The 25,505-nt window shown below is 45.5% G+C and overlaps 1 protein-coding gene across 1 annotated transcript in view; it reads right to left on the bottom strand.

Annotated features, from left to right (window-relative positions):
- The window catches only part of EXOC4 (exocyst complex component 4), a 1,743,085-nt gene that overhangs the window by 1,293,697 nt on the left and 423,883 nt on the right, over positions 1-25,505 (bottom strand). Inside the window, exon 7 of the mRNA XM_078677470.1 lies at positions 13,398-13,575. Within this exon, the coding sequence (XP_078533596.1) occupies positions 13,398-13,575 (178 nt within the window). The remainder of the gene's footprint in view (positions 1-13,397; positions 13,576-25,505) is intronic.

Genomic DNA, 25,505 nt, shown 5'->3' with positions numbered 1-25,505 from the left:
GCGAAGGATCTGGTCCAGGAGTACAGAGGTCTAATTTTAAAGGTTTACGTTCCGAAGGATAGACAAGAGCAGGATAACATAGCACAACAGGGTGATTCCGGCCTGTAATAATCAGGATAGCCAATTGCACAATACAACAAAAACGCCAGAATCGCTGTGCACCACCTAGAAAAACGTCTAAACCCCGAAAAGAGGAAAAAGAAAAAGAATAGAAGGCCCATAGAACCAAAAATAAAAACAAACCCCCCCCCATCCACCCCCCACCCTGCACCTCTGCGCTGGCTACGGCCTTCCCCCCCCTTAGCAGTGTGCCTGTCGCCCAATAAAAGGAGTCCCGAAATGTAGAAAGTAAGAGAAGAAACCTAATCTAAGCTCCCATGAAAGGAAAAGCGGGGAGGAGTCCACCACCCGTCCCCCGGCTCCACCCTCCCGCAAAGTCAACAGCACTAAACATAACGTCCGGCGGCGGCAAGCATTACAAGCAAGAGAAGTCGGAAACACAAAGGCAGCCCACATCGTAAGCAAGGATAGCGATCCACATCCCACATGTCTGTCCCCAGCATCACCCTCCCATGGATCAATAGGGATGTAGAGTCCGGTGCCAAAAAACATTACCAGCAGAGCAATTCACAAGGCACGAAGCCAGCACAGTGCATAGTCAAAGAAATCAGCACATCACATATCTGGCTCGGTCAGCAACGAGAAACCCATCAGTCAATAATAGGAAGCGTTCATCCCTGTCCCGTTTTTTCACGTGCACCACAGTTTACCAAAGTGTCCCAAAAAAACGCAAACATCAACCCAAAAGTGGCAAGTCGGTACAACCACCCAATAATGGCAGCTACGCTCAAACCCAATGATCCCATCCCGGGCACAGAATGAACCATCCCCATGTCACAATGCGGAGCCGAGCCAGGAGGGAAAATGTCAACATCCGACAACACCCGAGGCGACCCCCGGGCAATGAGGAGTATGGCTAGGGGCAAGTACTCTCGTCGCGATTCCAGTCCGAGGTCATCACCTCGCCCCAGGCATGCAACATCCGCAGCATTGAAGTTTTGGAGGTCCGGAGATTCAGATCCGCCATTGTGAAATCGGGCAGCCATCTTGATGGAGACGGACGAGGAACAAGAACAATCGAAATGTGCCTGCGAATCAGCCATTCGCAATCCTCCCAGTGCACACACGATATCATCCACCTTGTCGATCAGGGTTTGAGCAGAGTGCGCCAGAACGTGACGGAGGGAGAGAATAGCCGCCAGAAGATCGCCATATCCCAAATCTCCACCACTCTCCCCTTCGAGTGCGTCCCCTTGCACTACAATTCCGCCACCACACTGCAGCACAGACTTCCCCAGGCTGTGTTCCATCATGGCCGCCGTTTGCGTGGGGGTAGACACTCCGAAACAGGTCAGGGTACTCAAAGTGGGAAGCCAGAGTTCCACGCACTATAGTGTTGACAAACAATGCCAATAAGTCGCCACCAGCTTAAGACCCATAGAGACACCGTCTTGTAAAATATAGCGGGGGCAGAAATTCGGGAGCCTCCCGTCGATTGCGGAGCTCCACGAAAGCCGTTTCTCGGCAGCCAGCAAATAGGGCACTTGCAGCCGTGCGGTGCCCCAAACGAAGCTCCAGGCACGATTCGACCCGTACCTGTAGTACAGCGGGGCGTGCGTGTTGAAGTTCGGCTGCCTCGCACCAAGAAGGATCTGACCGGCTCACAGCGGTCGCTGGCATCCCGAGTTGTGCACTGAGCGGCCGGCCTCACCATCCACTCGAGGCCCCGGTCTGAGAACTGCTGCGGGCCGCATATCGCAATCAGTCATTTCTCCCGCTAGCGAAAACGGTACAGCATCAGGATTTCTCCACAGGTCGCCGGACGTCATCACAATCAACAATCCGCCATGGCGGGCCAGGATAGACAACAGGATAGTTGCAAAGGGGGAGATGATCCTCGGAGCCGAGGGACTGAGCGTCCTACCCGGACGCCATCTTGGCTCCTCCCCTCCACCAGATTGGTTTTGATTCTCCAGTCCCCGCAAACTTTCATCTCCAATACCCCAAGTGCACATGATGCCTCTGTTCATGCAAGACTATATTCTAGTACTTGTAAAACACAATGCAGTGGAAGTCTAAACTGTCATATCCACAAACTGACCGCATATTGCCAATTTCTCGAAGCCATGCCCCTCTACCCCCAATCCAAGCCCTCCGTTCCCCTTCAGTGCCGTAACCAGTACTATGCTCCAGATTGCCTGCATCCCTATTCCTTTCTTCTACTGTGCGATGCATTCAACAGGAGGTGTTCCCCTAACGTGTATAGTGGTGGCAACTATGCAACAGACGGAATGCCATTTGTCCCTGTATAGGATTCCTTTATAGGATGTCCATCGGCAAACAGGCCCACGCAGGATGCACTGCGTGTACACACAGGAAGTAGTGAACATTCAGCCTTTCCCAAGTGGGGTTCACTGAGAGGCAGCTTTGAGCATCGATGGAATCTTTGTGGTCCTGCCCTCATGCATATGGTATCAGGAGAGGTGTTGGTCCCCTCTGAAAAGGTGCATCATGTCCACAGTACATCCACCCTTGTGGGGACTACCAGGTAAATTCTCAAGGGTTGGGCAGGACAGTAGCACACATTCATATGGTGGGGACTGCAACAGACAGGTGTACCCGACTCTCTTAGTACTTTGTGCTGAGAACTCCCGCGCACTTACACACATCGGCAAAATAGGGTGATCCAGGGCAAATCGACATCTTCCTAGGGCTCAATGTCTCTACCTGTCAAACAAAAAATATTTTTTGTCCGTCCTTTGGTCAGTCATTCCTTTAAGCGCAGAGGCAGTTCAACTCTGACAGGGTCAAACTAACCTCTATTTACAAGCTAATGGGAGAACATTGACCTTTCGATGTCGGCTTTCATGGAAAAAAAGGAGTTACGCAACAGCAATACAACTCCGTTACTGCAAAAAAGCAATTTATCATTATTGCTTAGGTAGACCATGCACGTCTTGCAGGGAAAAGCAGACCTGCTCTGCTGAGATTACACATACTTGCTTACATCTCTTTTCTTACACCCATGAACACTGCCTCACTTCTCACTGATGCCTAGGAGCCAAACGCTCTCACTGTGGATGAAGAGGATGGGGAAACCATCCAAGTAATGAAAAGGCAGTACAAGAACAAAGCAAGTAGAAGCAACCGAAAGACAAGCATTTGCAATGCAATAGGTCTCGCATTTACGCGAGTTTAAGCTATTGGCATTGTAAATGACAATGCCTTTTATTTAAGTGTTAAAAACCAAAACATAAATAAAAAGCATTGTCATTTACAATGCCAATAGCTCAAACTCGTGTGAATGCGAGACCTATTGAATTGCAAACGTTTGTTGAAGAGAGCATCAGAAAAGATGTGAGGGGCCCTTTTTGGAAGGGAACAATAGAAATGTGAGAGGGTAGCAGTATAGAAGAAAAGGACGTGTGTGAGGGGAAAGGAGAGAAATGTGGGGTTTGGAGATAAGGAGCACAAGGATGTGAGAGGGACTGAATCAGGGAAAAGGTGGGAGATGCAGGAGGACAAAAGTAGACAAGAGAAAGGGGAGCACATGAATGAAAAGGGAGGCTGAGGCTGCAAAAGGAAATGAGGGTCAGGTGCAAAACAATCAAGTATGTGACGGTTTGAAGAGATGGCAGAGTGAGGAACAAGAAAAAGCCATATGCGTGGGAAAGGAAGTCGGGATTGGGTGAGGATTTAAGGAGAAAGAAAAGCAAGCACAAGGGATGAAAGAAGGGAGAACATTGTGTTTGTAAGGACAAAATCAAAGAAGAGAGTGACGCGCAACGGCGTAGCAAGGGTTCCAGCGCCTTACTGCAAGCAAAGAAAATGGATTCCGGCACTATGGTTGGGTATTAAAAAATAGCCCTTACTATGGAGCAAGGGGCTCGTGTCACTCCTGGGCCCCGGAGCCAGTTTATCGGCTGCACCAATGATTCCTGATTACCTATGTGTTGGTAAAGCAGAGAAGGTAGTGCGATAAGTGTGTGAGGGTACCTCAGTGACAGCAAAGGGGACGAGCATCGAGGTGTGTGGGGGAGGAGAGAGAGGAAAGAAAGGTTGCATTGCGAGGCGCAGAAAAGGGGTGGATATGGGTAGTGTGAGGGGATAGGACAGAGGGTAGTGAGGGAAATGCGTTAAGAAGAAATGTGTTAGGAAAAAGTAAAGGGGAGTGAGGCGGAGAAGTAAAGAAAAAAAGAGAGTGGTGTGTGCAGAGCAAAATGAGACGAGGACAGAGGGAGAAGTGTGTTAGGAAATTAGGCAATTTCGAGATCTTAACAGCCATAAATAACTTACCCATATAGGGGCCCTTACGATGAAGAAAGTCCATGAGAAAGACACGAGGCTGCAGAACACGTTCATCACACACACTCTCTTCCCTCCCCCACACACCTTCCCCGAAAAAGTGTGGGCTCGAGAGAGGCACGAGACCACTTTAACACGACCCTAGGAGGCAAAGGAGAGCGGGTGAAACCCCCCACGGATCAGCTAGGACAAGCGAGGCCCCCCCCGCTCTCTGAACAGAAGGGCAGAGGAAGGCCAACAGAACAAGCGGCAGTGAAAGCGATCGCTTTTTTGTTGCTATGACAATGAAAGCATCACAAGATGGCTTTGGACTGTCCACAGTCCGTACGGACACGCGCATGCTGTCTGCTTTGGACAGATGGCGAGAGCAGCCATCTTTGTCCATGCAGGCGCGTGCATGAGCCCACGGGGAGAATTGATTCCAAAAGGTTCTCTCTGACGAGAGCAGCGCATGCACTGCTTTCACCAGGCGAGCACTAAACAGACAAGAGAGGGAAACAGCAGATCAGGCCTGTGACACTCAATGTGCCCCGCCTACACATAATGACATATGTAGGAGGTTCTGTGCAGGTGCAGCAAATCTGTCTGCTGAAGATCACAAGATTCAAACATTTAGCCCCTCTGACTGACATATTTCAACAAATCACGGCACACAACCTAGAAATGGTACATGAAAGGAGAGAGGTTTGCCATCACACTTCTCCTGAATCACGTGATCACCTTGTGTTTCATTACACAATGGAATCCTACAGAAGATGAACATTAGTTAGAGAGAAATTTAGGAGAAAGTCAAGATTATATCCGTAGGAGCAAAGGGGGGTGCACAGAAGCTAAACCCTGCACATCCTGATGTGAATGGTTGAAATGGGAGACACAAAATGCACCAAACTCCACACGTAATTCGTCAGCCTTTGCCATAGAAATCATTGGTGTGAGAACCCTAGTCCTAGATTCCCCTGTAAAATGTGGTCACAGCGTCTGCCAATAACTCAGAACTAATTACCAGAGCAGTAATTTGCGAAGTTTCAAGTACATAAAAGACAATTAACTTTGGGAACAAATGCCTAAAGATCTCCTGAATAGTAAAAACGACTCAAGTGAAATATTGCAAATTTCTTGGGCTTTTAGAAGGGGCTTGAGTAAGTTCTAACTAAATCGTTGTTCAGCTGTTAATAAAACATTGGATAATGTTTTTCCACCTGACTAATGTCTCAGATCCCTAATGCTTCTTAACCCCTGTGCCAAGACCACAACCCACACACTCTCAGTCTAATTCAGTACTGCTCTGACAAAGCACAATCAATAACAATGCAAAAATAACATGTCTGCTATACAATGCTTGTTGCCCCAGACTTGCCATCTTCTGACACTATTAGTAATGGGTTTACTTTTAGATGGTTCAGTGATATTCAGCTTTAAAAAAGAGTAGGGTAAGACAGCTGTTGCACTCACATAATAAAAACAACTGCAATGTTACTTTCTTTTCGAAGGTGTACAACACAGGTCCAAGATCATGCCAAGCTTCCATTTCACATTGTTCCTACACTGCTGTCATGTGGCTTAACCTCTTGCAGACCAACACTGGACATCCCTATCTGACAACAGATCTATACCACTTCTTTCCAGTGTAATACTACTCAGATCTCGTGTGGGTGTATTTAAACAACATATATTCCTTAAATGCAATTTTTGGTTTTTATTTTTCTCAATTATGGATGGGTTGTTTTTACGTCTGTTTGACCTCTGACAGAGCACAATATGTCTTCAGAGCAAACAGCACACAGAAGACATTTAAACACATGTGGTGTTCTGTCGTTCTGCATGTATACTCCACATAAAGTAGCAAAGTAAAAATTGCCTCTCGTAAGGCGCATCACTGTTGGTGACAATCCAACTTAAAATATATCAGAGAATAGTAAAGAGGCTGAAAAATAGCGACAAGTAGGGTGAAAGATGGAGGCTCTCGGGTGTCACCTAACAACAATTGAAGAAGTAAAAAAGTGAAAGAAGTTGCATTTGCAAAAGTTCAGGAGCGTTATATTTCACGGCCTTCAAGGTCAAGAAATGTGTTGGTTAGAACTTTCTTTTCAATGACATGATCAGCATGTGATGGCGATCTTCTGGGGTAGATGCCACAGATTCTGGGGTAGATAGGGTGGTCGAAGTGGGGGAAAAAGTTGGGGAACTGTGGGTGGAGATTCAGAGGGCATGAATAACTCAAGGATTAGATCAGTAGGCGGAGTCAGAGATGTGGCCAAATGTGCAAAATATCCCAATTTTTAGTATTTGTTTGGCATTTCACTGACTAGTTACAGCTTATTATGTTATTTAATTCAATTAAAGGATACACATGAAGCGCAAGCCATTTGTCTCCGAGCCATGGAGTTTCTGTCACCAGCACTTATCACTTTTTCCAAAAGAGCAATTCAAACATAAATGGCAACATTTCCTAGTTTGCAAATGTTTTCCATAAAATTATGGCTCTGCCATATTTGCCACATCTGCTGCATAATCTGAATATTTTAACAAATAAATTGTTTGCAGCTCAAACGGATCAAAGGTATTAAAAAATGTGACTTGTGTTGCTGGGAGGTGGATGGCCCTTTGCAAAGGTTGACTGATCACCGTTATCACTGTTGCATTTGCATATTACACTGGTACTAATAAGGCAAAATCTTTCCATAGACTGTTAGCATGTGTAAAAATGTCAATATAATAAAGTATTAAAAAATATAATGCATTACGCTGCAGCATTTTTTTGTGCCATAATTTAGTCAACACTGTTGCATAATTTTGTCCTCCTTTGCTGCATAATTCCAGTGGGCCGAAAGCAGGCAGCACATGTTGAAAGTGCTTGTGCATGAAGCAGAGAGTCGTTGAAGTTTGCAAACTTAGCTTGGTGTGCATGCTAATCCTGCATTGCCGATCTCTGATGAATTGCAGCTACTACTGCTAAAACACAGTCAATGGAGTACGAATGGGTGAGGAGGACTGGCCTCAAGAGCAGTTTGGCTCTGGTGGTGCCCTGTGCAACTGTTTGTTGCTGCCCCCAATGATCACCTCTGCCACAGATTGCCTCGCTACCACCCTTTAACAGTGTCCCTCAAGTCTCCATGACCTTACTCTGTCTCAGATGCACTTAATTTTATTTGCAGCACCACTCATACCAGTGTTGGGTGTCAGAACTTTACATCACACACATTACATCAAGACAATCAATTATACGTGTGTAAATCACTTTACCGGAAATGTTACATAAGACAAAGGAATACAAGGTGTAGGAGTCACATGACAACCATACTAGTAGGAAGTATAGTTTAAAAGTGATTGGTCTGGGGAAACAAAAACTTAGAATTTAAGTTCTCATTAATAATCCGAATTGATTTCAATCCTAATGAACACTTTTTGCAACAGTTGGATAATCAAAGCCTGGGGGGAAAAAACGTAACGCTCTAATTAATACCTTGCCTTTTCCATGCAGCTCTTAGATGACAGTTAATAGCTCACTGTTCTATGTTAGGATTTTAACTTATAAACTACAATTAACAAAAGGAATCTCTCGGACAAAAGCAGTAACCCACAACCCTATTTACATTATGTGCACTTTTGTGATCTGCATGATCTGCAAGTTCTTTGCAGCAGGCACATTAACTCTCTGCACTGCTTTTGCATGAGTCAAAACTTCCACTAGAAAGTTCTCCAATCTCTTACTATGATGAACATTAATCACTAGAGTTGTCATGCCATTTTCATTGACACCAAAAATTGCTGGAGGCCAGGAAGGAGGCAGCAAGCACTATTAAAACCATAATATACTTGCAAACACGATGCCCCCACCCAAAGTCAGCGCCGGTGAGGTCACACTGGTGGCACCGCCCAAGAGCCTGCCCTTCTCAAGGGTCCTGTGACCTCAGTGACAGAGTCAATGTTTCTCTAGTGTGTGCTGCTTCATAGGCCTGCCTGCAAGACTGTAGACGAACTTCAGTATGGTTTGTGGTGGACAGTCCTTCAAGGTTAACCAACACTTGCCACCACTATGGTCAACCTGCTGGTGCTAAGACACCAGGGCTTCTAAGTTTTTACGGGGCTTTCTAAGGTCGTACATGGGAATGTGCTCCCTCAGGACAGTGGTCTGGGGGAGTGGTTATGAAGGCTGAACCTGGTTCCCCGGGTTCCAAATTCGCCAACTTTGGCCATAGTGCCACATCCTCTTCCCCACTGAACACCATACTGCCCCACTGAGAGAAACTTGCAATGCCTTCAAATACAACCCAATTGTAGCCCGTTATAAACACCTGGATGTAACTCAGTTCTAATTAAGCACAAAAAAAAAGTAACATCATCCTCGAAAAAGCCAACACTCATAGGAAATGAAAGATCAAGTAAAGCATGTGAAATTTAAGCAGGAACAACGTGGTTACTTTAATGCTTTTACATCCATGATTCCCAAATCAGTGAGTGCTTTTGCCTGAAAAATTAAGGGCATGACTACAGGGCCCGGATGGGACCTATTTCAATGTTCATTGCCTATATCCTTACAAAACGTAAGCACTATGCTTTAAAAAGACCACATCTGTGAACATAGAGTCGCAGTACACATTTTGTGTTCCAATCCACCCATAAATCAGGCATTGCAGTACCTCCAGCATTGGTGAACTTTCCCACCCGGGGAAAACAATACTGTTCAAAGAAAGACAAGAAAACAAAAGTAGCACTTCACTGGCAGACTCTGTAAAGTGACGATAATGTGTTTGGGTGTGAATAAAATCAATCTGGCCACTTTGCGACCACTCTGTCCTGCTTTATTTAGTTGTTTATTTATTTTTCAGATTTTGAACCTTTTATTTCAGAGGCTGCACTTTGAAATGGAAAAATGTCAGAAAAAGATGACATTTCCAGCAAAAGTGCTTTTCTATTTCGGATCCATTTCACAGGGGAACAAATAAACAAAAGGAGGAAAGAGAGGGTGAGAACCGTTTCTTGAAGTCATGGTTTTCAGTAAGTGAGGAGGAGCGGGTCAAAGACAGAAAGAGAGGGAAGAAGAGAAAGAAATAGAGAGGGGAGGGCCAGCTGCCAGAAGCAGAGCATTAGTGGACACTGTCCTTGTCATCTCTGGGCAAGAAGGAAAAGACAGAGTCCTTTTCCTTTTCTGCCCACCCGCCCGTCTCCGAATGCTGAGCCTTATCTGTAGGGTTTGGCTATTTCTGCTGTCCTGGGACGCATGTTTAAAATGAAAAAGTTGGGGAAGAGAATATATTTAATTAAAGAAGTAGGGAAACGCCGTGCCCTGCCAATCCCACCCATTTCGACCACTGGGAAGATGATGCTGTAGCTTGGTATGACACACCTCTTTGTCAGTGTTTTTAGGTTGAGCCTAGGCAGTGCATGCACTGCTCTGCAAGGCATGCTGTATTGGAGTATGGCCTTGAAGCCCAGCCCACTCTCCATCCATATTTTTATTGACTTGTGTCATTGTCCTTTGTAAATGCTGGCTTGTGATTCATTAATAGGCTTGTTAGCCCCTCCTTAGTACCGTCTTGTCTTCATTTGTAACCTCCCATGAGGACTGGCACTTTTACTTCTGTTATTACATGGTATGTCTCATTTAGTCTGTAAGCGCTATTTTCTTTCATGAGTCGCTCCTACTGCAGGCACGGAATGATTTCCTGCAACATTCAGCACGCCATGCACGCTTTCACTTTCCAAGCAGCCCGGGACAATGGCGGACGCTTCTTTGAAGTGAACTAGATCTCGCATTTAGAAGAGTTTGAGCTAATGGCATTTTAAATGACAATGCCTTATATGTATGTGTTAATTATCAAAACAGATAAATAAAACGCATTATCATTTACAATGCTAATAGCTTAAACTCTAGCAAATGCGAGACCTATTACATTGCAAATGCTTGTTTTACCCGTGTGCACCTCTGGGTAGCACTTCCATGGCTTTTACACCCTTGATCACACCTACTTCCTGTCCATGATCTCACCATACTCCACTGTGGTGTTACTGCACACTAAAATAGCGACCTCCTCTGTGTTAAATAATATATAATTTAGCTTATTGTGTTCAACAAGTAATATGAAAACACCTTTAGATAGTCACCTATATTTGACACATTTTTACGCATAACTGCCTTCCATTAACATTTTCAGCCTAATCACATGACAAACATGTGAACTGTATATCAGCAAAGAGATGCCTGCTGCTTATGCTTTCATCTCCGCAGAACATCCATATATCGAATAGGCTCGAACAAACAAAACATCTATGTTACATACAGCAAGAGTACCTTTGAGACAAAACTCCCAGGACCACCATAAGCAGAAAACGGTTCCCAGCCTTCCAGCAGGCGAATTGATTGACATCTCCAGGTCACATCTACATAAAGCTTTACTCTCACATCATCTGACAAAAACAGTACACATTAGGAGACTCCTGCCATCATCATCTGCAAAGTAAGACTACAAACCATACAACTCTCTATAGGGTTGCCACCTCAACAGCACACTCAAACAAAGCCATAGGTACTTGTAGTTCTACAACATTACACATCAGACAAAACTACTGGCACAATACGGTTCCAAGCCACGTAGCTGGCTAAGTGATTGCCCCCTCTATGACTCACCTAAATCAATGTATACTTACACCTCACCATGGAATGGTACCAAAGTCACAAAATGGGCAAATATTTATTAAAACTTCACAACCATCTGAAATCGATTAAGAGACCGCCCTAGCAGAAAAAAAACCATAAACGTCGACTCACATAATGCTCCACAAAAATCTTTTAACAGGATCTAGCGGGCTAATTCGAATATAATCCATCACAAAACAAAACGCTACAACATCCTTGCTGGCTACTTTCCATTAAGACCTCATAACAAAAATCAACAAAACACAACCACTTTGACTCCAATCAACAAAAACCCCAGAACTGAAAAGTGTACCGACATTTCAAAAATATTTCAGGGTCATATATACAATGGGAATCAAAAACAGAAGTTCACTTAAAATAAAATAACCTTCAAGTCTCTGTGCTGCTCTCTCCAGATGTCCAGTAGTACAGGTATTATTATTGTTACTTCTAAGGATGCCTTTGCTGCCAGATCTGCTTGCAGCACTTCCACGATGGACACTTTTTTCAAGATTGGCTGGCTTCAAAGACCCTGGTGCCCAAACCATCATAGGATTATCGCGGAGTCTATTCCTAGCACATGTGTATTTATCTGCCTGATGTGCATGAAAGTGCTCCAGGAGTTCACCTCTCACCATTGTTTGCAAGCTGAAATTGCCACGTTTTCCTGTTAAAGGTGGTACCAGTCCAAACAGCCTGCATAGATGGGACAGCCAGACAGGAAGAATCAGACCACGTGGCCAGTGATGTAGATCTGTGACTGTAATTGTCTCAACTGTCCCGGCAGGTCAAAGTTACTAAACACCTTTCATAGCCTATGAGAGGTGTGTGGCATCTGTCACCAACAATCTGTGCCCACCAGTATCAGCCTGGCACACTGAGCACTGACAACAATATTCTCCTCCTCATGCAACAATAAGGCTTGGAATAAAAATGATGTCTGTTATTGACTCACCAACACTGCCAATCGTGGGTCACTCTCCCTCGATGAATCCTTATCATTGTGAGGATTGTCTTGGCATTGCAGCAGCAACGGCTGCTCTCATCTCAAACGGTTGTCATATTCAAGAGACTCACTCCTTGTTAGTGATCTACAGGAATGTCTACCCTACCCTGCTGAGCCACAGGCAACTGCCTCAATGGAGAATTTTCAGTACTGGTCCACCAGCGCCTTAGTTCGCTTCACATGTGATGAAAGGGCCCATTACCTTGAAAGCTGTCCAGCTCCGTCCCCCCCCCCCCGCGCCCCCCCCCCCCGCCCAAGCTAGGACACACATTCTGGTCTCCTCTCCTGAAGGAGATTCCCGCAGGGTCCCGAGAAATCTGAACTTGCTGTCTATAGTGTCTGCTTCCATGGATAAGAGTATTATCCCATTCCATTCTCGGATGACCATCTTTACCCCTTACAGTACCTCAGACTACTCTACGTTGCTCTGTGCCAGATCCAGAGGCAGCCACTGGGCACTTTTTGGACTTGGTTTTCTGCTTTCAGCATCTAAGAAAGGTTTTTCTAATTCCACAGAAAAGATGTGGGATCACATACAGTTCCTGCAACGCACATCCGGGGCACAATTACAAATTAAGATTTAGGCAGGATTAGGAGGGTTACTGAAAGAAAGCTCTACTGCTTCACATCCCTCCAAGCACTTAATGAACTTACTCATGGCGCTATTTTAGAAAAGGTCAAGATCCAATGTCTTTGGAGGGGGGAAGATGCTATAACATAAGAATAAAAATAACACTAAGCAATGACGCAACATAAACACAGTAGTATTTAATCAACATTTAGTTTGCAATGCTCGAGCACCGTCCCTGCTACGAAGGCCATCAAAAAAATCAACAAGAAATCGAAAAAGGTTTTATGATCGTTTTTACCCACAACTAGTTTCCTACCTTTTTTCCCTGTGAAATATCTAGATATGTGCCTTGTTTCGTTCCATCAGTCCACTGCTCATGCAAAGCCTATGCCTGATCTTTCTAATGTATTAAATTTACTGCAGTGGAAAAGCGAGCATCCTCAAAGGAAGGACAAAGGGATCTTTTGAGCAGGTACCGGCACTGATCTGGTAGGTGCAAATCTGACTTGAATTCAATGCAGCCTCTCTACGCTAAGGGAACCCTTACTGTCCTAACTGAACAATCAAGAGCTGCCTGTCGAGTGTTCAAAAATAAATATCTGCTATGGTTAACAGCGTAGTACAAGCAGTTGCTTTACAAGTATACTACTCCTGACTATCACTTAGACACAAGTCTCTCAAATGATCTAACTCCTTTCAAAATGGACTACTCTCACAAACAAGTTTTCAGAAAACAGGAAGCACTAACCCACAATCCATATGCCAACAGTTAAACATCCTGTCACTTTGGACTCTACTGAAAAAGTGTAAAATTTTACCTGAAGAACCGCTTGGATTTTAACCCAGACATCCGCCATGTCATACAATTTAACGTCACCGTCCTGCTGGCTGGTGGGAGATGCCACTGTTAGCTGGAGATGTGCCAGAACAACAGCATGAGCCGAAGCCACTGCATTGAATTTGTCGAAAAGAAGCTCAAGGAGTTCCAGAAGCAGCCTATAAAACAACATACACAATAGTTATTTATTTAATGTCTTTGACATATCAACACGTGTCTCTCCCATGTTGCAGATGCATCAAGCGGACGGCAGTCCATTTTCTAGGCTACATGCAAACTGAAATAGAATCTAATAGGTTGTCAAATCAAGAAATGTTTTCATGTTTTGCTCTTAGTGAATGCATGTGGGAGTACCAGGGACATGTTTTTAGTGGTTGACACTGCCCTATTACCACATATTTCTCTGGATGTAGCTAATGGTAGTAATATTGAGTAGACAGCAGGATTTTGGAGTCCTATTTGATGTTAGTGTTGGGTGAATGCGTGCCAACAGAAGGGAATCATATCCCTAAATACTATGTGGGCTAAGCAGGGTTTTTTTTAATGCACGAGGGAGTGACACAAATAGGAGGCCAACAAGACAAGGAAAAGCTGATCATGAGTCAGGGTACACACATCCTTACAGAAGCAGGTACAAATCCACAGGCAAGGGGCAGACCCAGCTAGAGGAGCATAAAGAGAGAAACAAGGAAGTTCCTATAGAGAAGCAAACATGCGAGCAGTGAAACAACCAAAGAAGTCAAAACTATGGCGTTAGAAACATACACACATGGGTATGGGAAACAGACCTGGAACTGGAAAGAGAAACCGAGGTGACAAAAACACCCACTTTTGATCATGGACACACTGACACAAGTGTAGGAACAAAGATATATAGGTAATGGCTTTTTAAGAGAATATTAAACCAATCATTTTTTCTGATGCAGCAATACAACACACTTTCAATGGATCTAAGGCGCAGTTTAGTGTGCAGGTAGGACAGGCTTAGACATTTGCAAGGCTAGTGGAAAATCCCAAAGAACCAGGGAAGGATTTCCTGGTAGGCTTGTGCGGCTGACACATTAGGCAAATCTGATTTTTTCAATGTTATGACGCTCTGATGGATCGCAGTACCATTGATTAGGGCTAAATGGGAGGAAGGCTGGAGGACCCTATTTTTGGAAGGTGCTTGGGATATTATCTTTGTCGACAAAAAAGTGGACCTGTGTAGTGTTGGTTTTAAACGTGTGCAGTTTACATTTCTACAGAGTATCTATTTTACATCTTCAATCATTCATAAGATGAATGCATTCCATACTCAACAATACCCGAGATGTAGACATTGGCAAGCAGTTTTTGTCCACATGATCTGGTCCTGTTCAATAATTAAAGAGTATTAGAAGGTAATGTTGTATAAACTCAAGGAAATTGTGGGATCCCTAGTTGATCTTTCATTGCAAAAGCGCATACTGGATTTACATATAAGACCTAAAAAAAAAGGAAACTGTGTTACAGATGTGAAAAAGATTGGAATTAGCACACATCAATTATAAATTTCATTCAAATTCATTGAATCATGAAATGTCCATAATGATTGGTAAAAAAAGCAGGTCCAAAATTGTTCTTGTAGTTGCAAAACTTGTTCTTTATTAATAGATATGTTCAGTTGTTAAAATCCAATGGTCACACAATTCATTTAGCCAACGCGTTTCGTCTCATGCGAGACTTCTTCAGGGCTTGAAATTATGTACATACATTGTTAATTCGTTTCTCTTTAGTAAAGCGAGGTCAGCAACACAAATAAATATAGTGCCAATATAGTCATCTTAATAGGATGAGAACGATGCAGACGATAGCGTTAAGCATCAGGGTAGCGACTAAACTGCAAAGGGCATCCGTTGAACACAGATTAACAATTAACAATTTATATACATAATATCAAGCCTTGAAGAAGTCTCGCATGAGACGATATGCGTTGGCTAAATGAATTGTGTGACCAAGTAGAGAGACAACAGAGTGGCTTTGATCGTGGATGGATCTTTGTAGATCGGAGTCTACAAGCGTTTCAGCGACCCAAGCGCCTTCATCAGGAAAGCAACAAATACAACTTGCCAAATATTAAACTTCAATGAATGCAACCGACATGTGGGAGAGAGAGGTGAAATGGATAAAAGGATCAGCAAAGAAGAAAAGGCTTATACATTTCTGAAGGTGTAAGTTAATGAATCAAAGATAGAATCCACACTGGAAGAGATGGTCAAAGGCTAAAAATAATCGATGCACGGGCAACTTTTGTGCAATTGAATAGTCGTAGATCTCTGGAGCAGTTATAATAACACACTTTAATTGCGCTTAGATCTTGTCCACTGGCTCACACCAAATATATAGGCGAATGGGAAGAAGGCTCCATGTAGATGAATGCCACTTTGTTGTGGTTTAAAGACAGATGTCTGTCTCATAAGATCTGCAACTCGTTCTCTGAGCTTTGGTGCATTACCAGGCACTGGACGCCCTGGCGCTGTGTGGCCCGGCGGCGGTGGTCACTCGAGTACGGAGATGCTGAGGTATGTTAGGCCACGGAAGAACTTTACAGGTTTTTTTAATACGTTTTATTCATGTGAATTCTTGGCCTTTTTCAATATCATTCAGCAATTGTTTTATATAATGCATCGTTATGCACTTTTTGTATATATGCCCAATAATCTATCAACAGGAGTCGTTCTAGCAGCTCTTCAAGTGTTATTCCGGCCTCTTGGAGTTGGGGTGCATTTTCAGCGCTCTCCGCTGCCCTTCTTTTCAAGGGACCTAGTGATTTCTCAAAGCTTTCAAGTTCCTGGAGTGTGTCCCTTCTGGCTCCCACCATCGTGTTAATTGCCGTCCCCCTTACTATCAACTTGAAGGCCTCCCCTTCTCGTGATGGGGAGGAGGCTTTAGCGGTGTTCTAGCAGAAATAAATGCTGATTGCCCCAGGCAGGGTCTCTTTAAAGACCCTGTCTTCCAATAAGCGTGGTTGCATTTTCCATGTAGGAATAGGGGCAGGCAGACAACCCTATGTGAGTGTTAGTCGAGAGGACAGTGGTCAGAGATAGTTTTACCTAGATATATAGCATGTGTTATTTTAGATTGTATGCTGATCAGAGGAACCTATCTGAATGAATGAATGAAATGTATCTTGTCCTGCGCAAACTTTGCCCAATGGGCGTCAAGGCGCCTACTTCAAATAATACAGCTCGCCGGATCAAACAGCATTCTCTCATTGGTAGGCTCTAATGAAGCACCAAGTTTTAAGGGCCTTTTTAAACAAATCAATTGAGGGTGAGGTTTTAATCTCAATTGGAAGAGAATTCCAGAGCTGAGGAGCGGCGACAGAAAAAGCTCCCGCTCCCCATCTGGTCAGCCTAGCCCGGGGCACTACAAGTTGCAGTAGCCCGGCCGATCGAAGACATCTTGTTGGAACATAGCGGATGAGCAGGGTCCCGAGTGCGTCATCGGGGCCAGCCGCAAGTGCTCTGTATGTAAGACATAGGATCTTAAAAGAAATTCTATACTGGACAGGGAGCCAGTGAAAGTCTCTCCTAGCAGTCGTGGCCGATGATGCCATAGGAAGGGCCAGAACAAAGCGCGCTGCAGCATTCTGCACAATTTGCAGTCGATGAATGAGGCCCTTGTTGAGCTCCACATACAAAGAGTTACAATAATCGAGCCTGGAGCCAACAAGAGCGACTGCGATCTGTTTGCGCGCCTGGAGGGAGAGATAATTACGAATTCTATTTAGGATCCTAATAACACTCCAGCACGTGGCCACGGTCCTATTAACTTGGAGCGTCATAGAGCGTGAGGTGTCAAAGACAACACCGAGATTTCTGGCTGATTGGGAGGGAGTGGGGCAGATGCCAAGAGATGAAGGCCACCACTCGCTCGACCAAACATATTGGTCTTTCCCGAAGACCAAGACCTCTGTCTTGTCGCCGTTTAGCTTTAGGGAGTTGATGATCATCCAATCTGCCACATGCTGCATGCATGACCTAAAGCTAAGGGCGGATGTACAGACAGAGGAGTGAGCCAGCGATACCATGATCTGGGTGTCGTCTGCGTAAGACACCACCTCCATCCCCTGCAATCTTACTAGTCTAGCAAGGGGGGCCACATAGATATTGAACAGGGTCGGACTCAAGGCCGACCCCTGTGGCACCCCACATTGCAATGACTTGGCAGGGGAGAGGAAATTTTCAAGCATTACTCTCTGTTCTCTGCCATGGAGAAAGGAGTTAAGAAGACTCAGGGCCGGCCCAGTGACCACTGCCTCCCTAAGCCGAGATGTTAGGATGGCGGGAGACAGGGTATCGAACGCGGCCGTGAGATCCAATAGGACCAGTACTGTAGTTTGGCCGCTATCTACTTTGCGGCGAATGTTGTCTACCACAACAGTGAGAGCGGATTCAGTACTGTGATGTTTTCTGAATCCGTGCTGCGTGTTATCAAGGTAATCACTGGTCTCAAGAAAGGTAGAAAGATGAGTGTTGAGGTGTGCTTCTAATATTTTTGCCGGGGCAGGGAGCAATGAGATAGGCCTGAAGTTTTTAAGAAGGCCAGGATCCAAAGACGGTTTTTTAAGGAGAGGCTTCACAATAGCCTTCTTCCACACTGGTGGAAAAGAACCCTGGACAATGGCCCTATTCATGACTTCCAGCATAGGCGGAAGAATGCTGGTTCTACACTCTTTTAAGTTTTTTAAGCGGTAGGGGATCCATTGGGGAGGAGGATTTGGTCTTGTCAAGTAGGAGGTTCAGTCCTTCCAAAGACAGTGATGGAAATTGCGTGAATAATTCGGAAGGGCCTTCACCCAAAATATCCAGACTGGCTATGGCAGGAGGGACATCCTTATCCAGCGAATGGCATTGGGCTTCTAGAGAGATATGAATGTCCGAAATTTTGCTGTGAAAGAAGTCCGAGATGTCATTACAAAGATCCTGAGAACTAACCACTGGATCAGGGAGTTGAAGAGAGCATAGTGAATCAGCAATTTTAAAAAGTTCCCTAGATGAAGTTAGGGAACTTGTAAGATTGGAGAAATCCTCCTGCTTTTCCATTACCACTCTCTGTTTATACTCCCGCAAAGCGGACTTATGAACCTCCCGATCCTTCGGATCCCACGATTTCCTCCAACTTCTCTCGCTCCCCCTCACCCCTGCCTTAAAAGTCTCAGGTGTTCGGAGAACCAGGGTGCAGTAGGCTTCTGCCGAGCTACATATCGGAGGGAGGCGGGGGCAAGCTTTTCAACTGCATTGGTGACAGAATCCATAAGTTCTTGAGCTGCCTCATCCGCCTCTTTCAAGGAGAAGGACTCCGAGGTCCGAACATGAGAAGCAAGAGCCTCATCCGTGATGTTTCTAAAGTTTCTCCTAAGAGCAAATGTAGTGGCGGCCTGGTTCACTAAGGGCAAGGCAGGGAGAGCAAGTTCCAGCGGCACTGCAAAATGGTCTGTCCAGACCAGCGGCAAAGGGGGGCCAGTAGATAGTCTTAAATCACTAGAAAATACCCCATCCAAAATATGACCAGCCCTGTGTGTTGGGCTGCTCACCAGCTGAACGAGATCACAGGCTCCAAGTGACTCGATTAATGTCAGGGTATCCTTTGAGTTGACTTCATCAAGATGGAAATTGAAGTCCCCCAAGATGGAGAGATAGGATTTTCCAAAATAGGGTTCGAGGATTCTGAGTAGATCCGCAGAAAAGCTGGCCCTAGGGCCAGGTGGCCTGTATATAAGTATCCCAGTGAAAGAGACAGATGGAGCACACAGAATGCAGAAATATAGTGCCTGAAAGCGATCTTGAGGCATTGATAGAGATTTAATAGTGCAGGAAAGGGAGGATTTAAAAAGGATGGCAATTCCTCCACCTCTACGCAATAGTCTGCCCTGCCTATGGAGAGAATAGCCATCAGGAATGGCCAAAAGTAGATCGTGACCGGAGGAATCCGAAGTCCAAGTCTCCGTAATAAATACCCAATCCGGCTGTCTCTCTTCCACGAATTCGTGGAAGGCAACATTGTGTTTGATAAGCGAACGCGCATTTATTAGGAAACCAGTTCTAGGCGGAATGACAGGATGGCTTCCAGGGCGCGAACGGGATCTAATGGGACCAGGAGCGAAGAAGCGAAAAGAAACTTTACATGTCATGCATAGACGGGAATGCAAAATTTCTTCAGGGGAGGAGCGGTGAGAGCATAGCTGCGCTAATGGTCTGAAAGCCATAAGTTCTGACATAGAGTATTGCCTGGGTACCTCAGAGAGTGGAGGGGGAGTGCCAGCCGAGTCCAGCCCGTCCTCAGCGTGGACGGGCGCAGACGGGCTGAAATCAGGCGTAACTCCGGCGGAAGTCCGGCGATCCCGCTGCGCGATGACGCTGCGCGTAGGCATGACTGATATTTATGCTGGTCGAGCCTCCTAAATGAGGACTAGACCGCGGTATGGATCACCCCTCACCTAAGATGGCCGCCAACGAGACAGGGGCGAGGGACCCGCGAAATGCGGTGAATTAATCCAATTTACGGTGCAAGTGAGAGGGACAGCAGTGCAGGTAAGCGTGGCCGGCACTCTAAAAACAGGGGAAAATATTGCAAACACAAATTAACCCAAAAGACAAAACGGGGATTTTAAAAACAGCAAGAGCTGCGCAATGATAGAGCGCTGCGAGGAAATGCGCCGAGGCTGGTATGAGAGCTCGCCTTGAATTTACCCGATATTTATGCTGGTCGAGCCTCCTAAATGAGGACTAGACCGCGGTATGGATCACCCCTCACCTAAGATGGCCGCCAACGAGACAGGGGCGAGGGACCCGCGAAATGCGGTGAATTAATCCAATTCACGGTGCAAGTGAGAGGGACAGCAGTGCAGGTAAGCGTGGCCGGCACTCTAAAAACAGGGGGAAATATATATCTAGCTGGGAGTGTAGCATATATGGATAAGAATAGAAGGAGTATTCCCTTAGACCCTCATTTCGGCTGTGCCACACATCCAGAAGCTCCCAACCATCCACCCACTGCCTCAACACCCGAGCTTGGTGCACAGGCGGTGCCTTGAAGGGGGGATGGGGCCTATCTAATGTTATATCCAACACTGCATTAAAGTCCCCTTCTAATATCCATGGGTATTAGGTCTAGTCGGACAGTGTTGTAGGTGCCTAAATACATCCTAGTACCAGTGGTTCCCCATCTAATGTGCTCTTTAATAATACATAGCGACCTTGTGTGTCGGTTCTTGAGTCCAAGACTGCAAATGGAAACCATGCGCAGAGCCATATTGTGACACCTCTAGAGTATACAGAATAGGTTGTATAGAAATATTGACCTCTCCACCGCCTACGCAGTTTTTGTGCCTCTGTGTCAACCAAGTGTGTTTCTTGAATGAAAGCGACATGTGCCCGGCGTCTAAGCAATTGTTCTGACATTTTGTGCTGTTTGTGTGCTGACCCCATGCCCCTCACTTTCCATGGTATCACATTATAAGTATTCATCACACTAGATAGCCCCGGTTTTGCACCATCATCCACTTCGGACATCTCCAGCACATTTCACAGCACCCCTCATCATTATGGTAAGTAACTTTGATAAACTAGTCAGAACATTCATCAAATACTCGGTCCAGCGACTATCCTTCGTTCGACCAAACTGTAAACCCAACAGTGGCAACATGAACCAAATTAACCGTCTGCCTTCCCCTACTGGGGAGGCCATTGCAAGACCCTAGAGAGCCATTACACTTGCATAACGTGTACATTGCTGTAAAAGTGGGGCACCCGGACCCAAGACCCCACATAATGTACAAACATGAGAGAGAAGGGCCCAACAGTTAGCATTCTAAGAAAGCAGGTTTCATATCAGCATATCAATAATAAACATGTCATAGTAACCCATTGCCACTGTGGCCTGTACCTGATCCAGTGTGTGAACGTGTCTGGTAGAACTTCATACACTGGGAATCACCTGCCCAAACACACAATTACATTTTCATAACTCACACGTGTCCAAGCCAGCAAGTTATTAACCATCTGTGAAGTGAATGACGGGAAAAGTGCCATACTGCCATTAGATTTGGAATCTGAGACACTAAAATTTGATGCGTTGGACTGATAGATGGTTTAGATGTCCGCATCTTCTGTGCTGAACTTATCCCTGCCGATTGCCCCTCTAGTGCCTGTTGGGGGGAAAGAGTCCGTCTTTTATCTCCTTGTTTATGCCTTGTCTGGTGTCTCCTACCTGCAATGTGTTGTTCCTTAGGTGTACCACTCTCATTACATTCGTAGTGCGTGTGCCTGGAAAGTGGTGCTCAAGCCACTCCCGGGTCTGTAACGGGGTGTTGAAAAAATGGGTGTTCTGTTCGTGAATTACGTTTAGTCTAGTTAGAAACAGCAGTGCATAGGTAAGGCCAGCTGTTCGCAACTGTCTTAGCTTCCTGGAAGGAAGCACATTTGCGCTGTACAATGATGGTGTAGCCAGGAAAAAGGGAAATCCTCACATTATCCATGAGAATAGGTGCTTTCTCCCTTGTGGCTTGCAATATGGTGTCCTCATATTTGAAATTAAGGATTCTAACCACTATAGGTTGTGGCGGGCCCCAGGGATCAGTTTCCTCAGAGGGACTCTTTAAGCTCTTTCCACTGTGAACCAGTCTGACAATTCCTCAGGGGCTAACTCGGTCCGAAGCCAGGTTTCAATAAACTGTGTGGGACGAGGGCCTTCTTTCCCCTCAGGGATCCAAATGATTCTCACATTATTAAGAAGGGCTCTGCCCTCTGGGTCCTCTGCTCGTTCCTGTAGTTGATCAACTTGTTGCTGCAGCAGCAAAAGCTGCAAAGAGTAGTCTGTGACTGAGACAGCTCATTTGGATCTGATAGTTTACATTGATCACCTTTCAACAGGTTTATGTCCATTTTTATGATTCACATCCTCTGTTCCAAGGCTGCTTGTGACTCTCGTATTCCTTCGAGAATTATGTCTAATTTATCTGCAGGAGGAGTCTCTATTGTAGGCAGTACAAAGTCACTGGTGAACATAGCCAGTAAGCTTACAGATGGAGTGGAGCGGGAGCACGTGCGGGGTGTAATTTTGTCACTCTTGGTCTTGGTACGCTTCTTGTGGGCAACTAGTTCAGGAGCCACACAGGTCTATCTAGCAAAGCAGTTTTCTGGTATATATAGAAGGGTGTGCAGGTAAAGTGTCCCCAGTCAGGCCTCGGCGCCACACTGTTCCTCACTAATTTCACGATAGTACTCTGCAATGTATTCTCCTATTTACTCTACTGGTTTGTTCAACAGGGGTTCAGTGATTTGTTCTCCAATAGACATGTGGGGCCTCCTCCTGCTCAAGGCTTTATTTCCTCTGCCCTTCAATGGTCTCCAGTATTAACAGGAGCACCCAGGGGCATCCCAATCACTCTCCAGGGGCCCTCACTGCGCTCCACCACAGAACCAAGCAGCTGGAACCATTTACCGATCTAGCCACCCAGCTTCTTCATGCCGAATATCGTCTGATGGGGGGAAATCACCTCACCGAGGCCTATAGCACATCGGGGGCTGCACAGCCATCAGTGCTATTCTCTGCCCAAATGGGCTGGTCCACGCCTTCAGCGTTGCCAGCTGCCCCGCCAGCCTAGCACCTTCTTTACAGGGTGAGATGCTTTAGCTCTCTCTCAGAGCCCTACTCTGCCACCAGGTCAACAACTGCCGGCCGAGTCTCACCCCCGGGGCTCGTCACCACTCCATCAGGAATGGCCTCATGAGTGATTTAAATCTTAGGGGAGGGCAAGCTGGAGGCCCCTGATCTGTGGTCCGGATCGTCTCTTCACTTCACACCCGGAAGGCGCCACCCCGGGACCCTGCTAGGTAGTCTCCCTGGGCCCCAGGGCTACCACCCGGGCCGCTACCATCCTTTCCTCTGAGGTCCCGGCCTCACCTCAAATCCAGACGTGGGTCCCTCCAATCGGACCCAGGCTCGGCTATGGCAACTACGTCCCACCTCAGCATGCTGAGCCAGACACTGCTACCACTCGGGCCGGCAGGAAGCTCCATCAGGATCCAGCCAGTCGCACATCTCTACTCGGATCCAACTCACAGGGCGTCCAAGATGAGCGACCAGTGTGTCCAAATGGAGTCCGCAGCTGCTGCCTGTCCTGGTTTTTTTTCTCATTTTGATTCCCTACAGGCCGCATGGTCCGGCACTCAACCGCTCTCCGCTCCACGTTGACTACAAGGGCAAGAAGTTCTCCAAAACACCAGCACGCCCTTAACAAACAAACAACTCCAATATGCCCATGAGTCTAGATGCCAATGCTAAGCCATTAATTTCCACAGATTAAAGTGCTCGAGTCTGGAAGCTAGCGAGTTACACGTACGGCATGGCATGTTGGGCTGCTGGCTACGCCCCCCTTCGTGGTACTGCCTCTCAACATGCTTTGTGTGGTGCAAATACTGTTCCAAAACTTTAAGAAAATTGCATCCAAAAACACGGTTCTTCACATATGTGTATTTTGCCACTATTTTAACTCCTTATTAGGTTAGCACGCTACACATTCCAATATTTGAAGCACGATAAACAAAAACAACACTTTTTAAAAAGTGACCCTTTAATTTTCCTTACGCAATTATCAATAGAATAGCTTATAAAGCTCTGAAATAGTGGTCTACAGGGAAACCTCATTCTCCAACTCTAGAAATCCTCGGTACGTATGAGCATCTTGGCAGATAGCTCACCAAAGCAATAAATTGAATTATTTCAACCAACAGGTGAAACAAAGCAAGTAAATATTCAAAAGTTGTAAATTTTAGATTTAAAATCCCTACTCAACCTTTCTGTTTATACCCTACCAATACATCTTATGAATACTTTAAAGGAGTAGCGCAGTGACCTATTTTTCTCATTAATAATGCTTCCATTACTAATTGCCTTTCATGTCTTAAAGACTGACTTTATGTGTCCAGTTTTTGATATCAAACCTCTTGTTCTTTCCTGGCAATACATGAAGAGAGCTGTAACTTTCTCAACATGTTGGTGTGTTGTCTGGAAGCAGTCTTTGGATCATTCATTATGCATAAAGGTGGGAAGCACAGTTGCAAAACTGAGCCTACAGAAAAAGGTATGATGAAGTTGGGCCGATAGCAGTCCATTGCCTACAACGGCTATATCAGAAACAACATGCAGCAATTATACCAGAAGGCGCCAGCAGAAACAAAATGCAGAAATTATGCCAGAAGGCAGTAGCAGTAACAACATGCCGTAACTCCCACCATGACTGCCTATTTGTGTGTTGGGTCTTAACAGCAAGAATGTGCAGCAGACGGAAGTCACTTGGCCTCACTAGTCAGTTTTATAGCCAGAGAGCAGAAGTGGGCGGCCAACTGGCATTAATTCAAAGATTTCCACCAATATTACCTTGTGATGCTGAATGGCCATTATGAAGTGGGGTCAACAGGTTCCCAAGGCAAATGAGCTCCTAATCAGGGAAACTAGACAACTTAGTTATCCATCTTGTGAGCAATGACCTAAGGTTGTAAGGAAGAAGGGATCGCTGATTGCCATTAGGGCACACTTGCTGGATGTGACACAGGTGCTGGGCTCAACGTTGCAACTTTTGTCCGAAATAATTCCCAGGTTTTAATAGAGGGGGCTGCATCCCATAGCATAGTTGAAAAGTCAAGAAAGAAATTGAAGGTAGTTGTGTGCATATTTTGCAGGAGCATGGCGATGGAATTCATAAGGCACGGTTTAATTGATTTGAGAATGCCGGCTACATGGGATATTAAGTACACTAATCTAAGGGCAGCATGAACTTGTTCCTATTGAACATCTCAATGCCACTGTCTCTAGCAGGCTGCTCCTGACAAGAGAACCAGAGGTATGAAGACAGAGGAACCACAATGGGACAGTAACCCCTTAATAGCATGGCGGTAAGCTCGCGAGAAGGTACAAGTTCATGAACCTGTATCGCATGGTCTATGGTTAAGTGTGGAGAACAGTCCCGTAAAAAGCAGGCCTTGGGATGCAAAAATGGTAGGGCTGGCTAAAAAAGGAAAGAGTTGGGGGGTACCTGTAAATTAGCAAGTTAATTTTAATG

Source organism: Lissotriton helveticus, chromosome 1_1, assembly GCF_964261635.1.
Source record: "Lissotriton helveticus chromosome 1_1, aLisHel1.1, whole genome shotgun sequence".
NCBI classification, from domain to species: Eukaryota; Metazoa; Chordata; class Amphibia; order Caudata; family Salamandridae; genus Lissotriton; species Lissotriton helveticus.
This window is presented reverse-complemented; position numbering and strand designations above follow the sequence as displayed.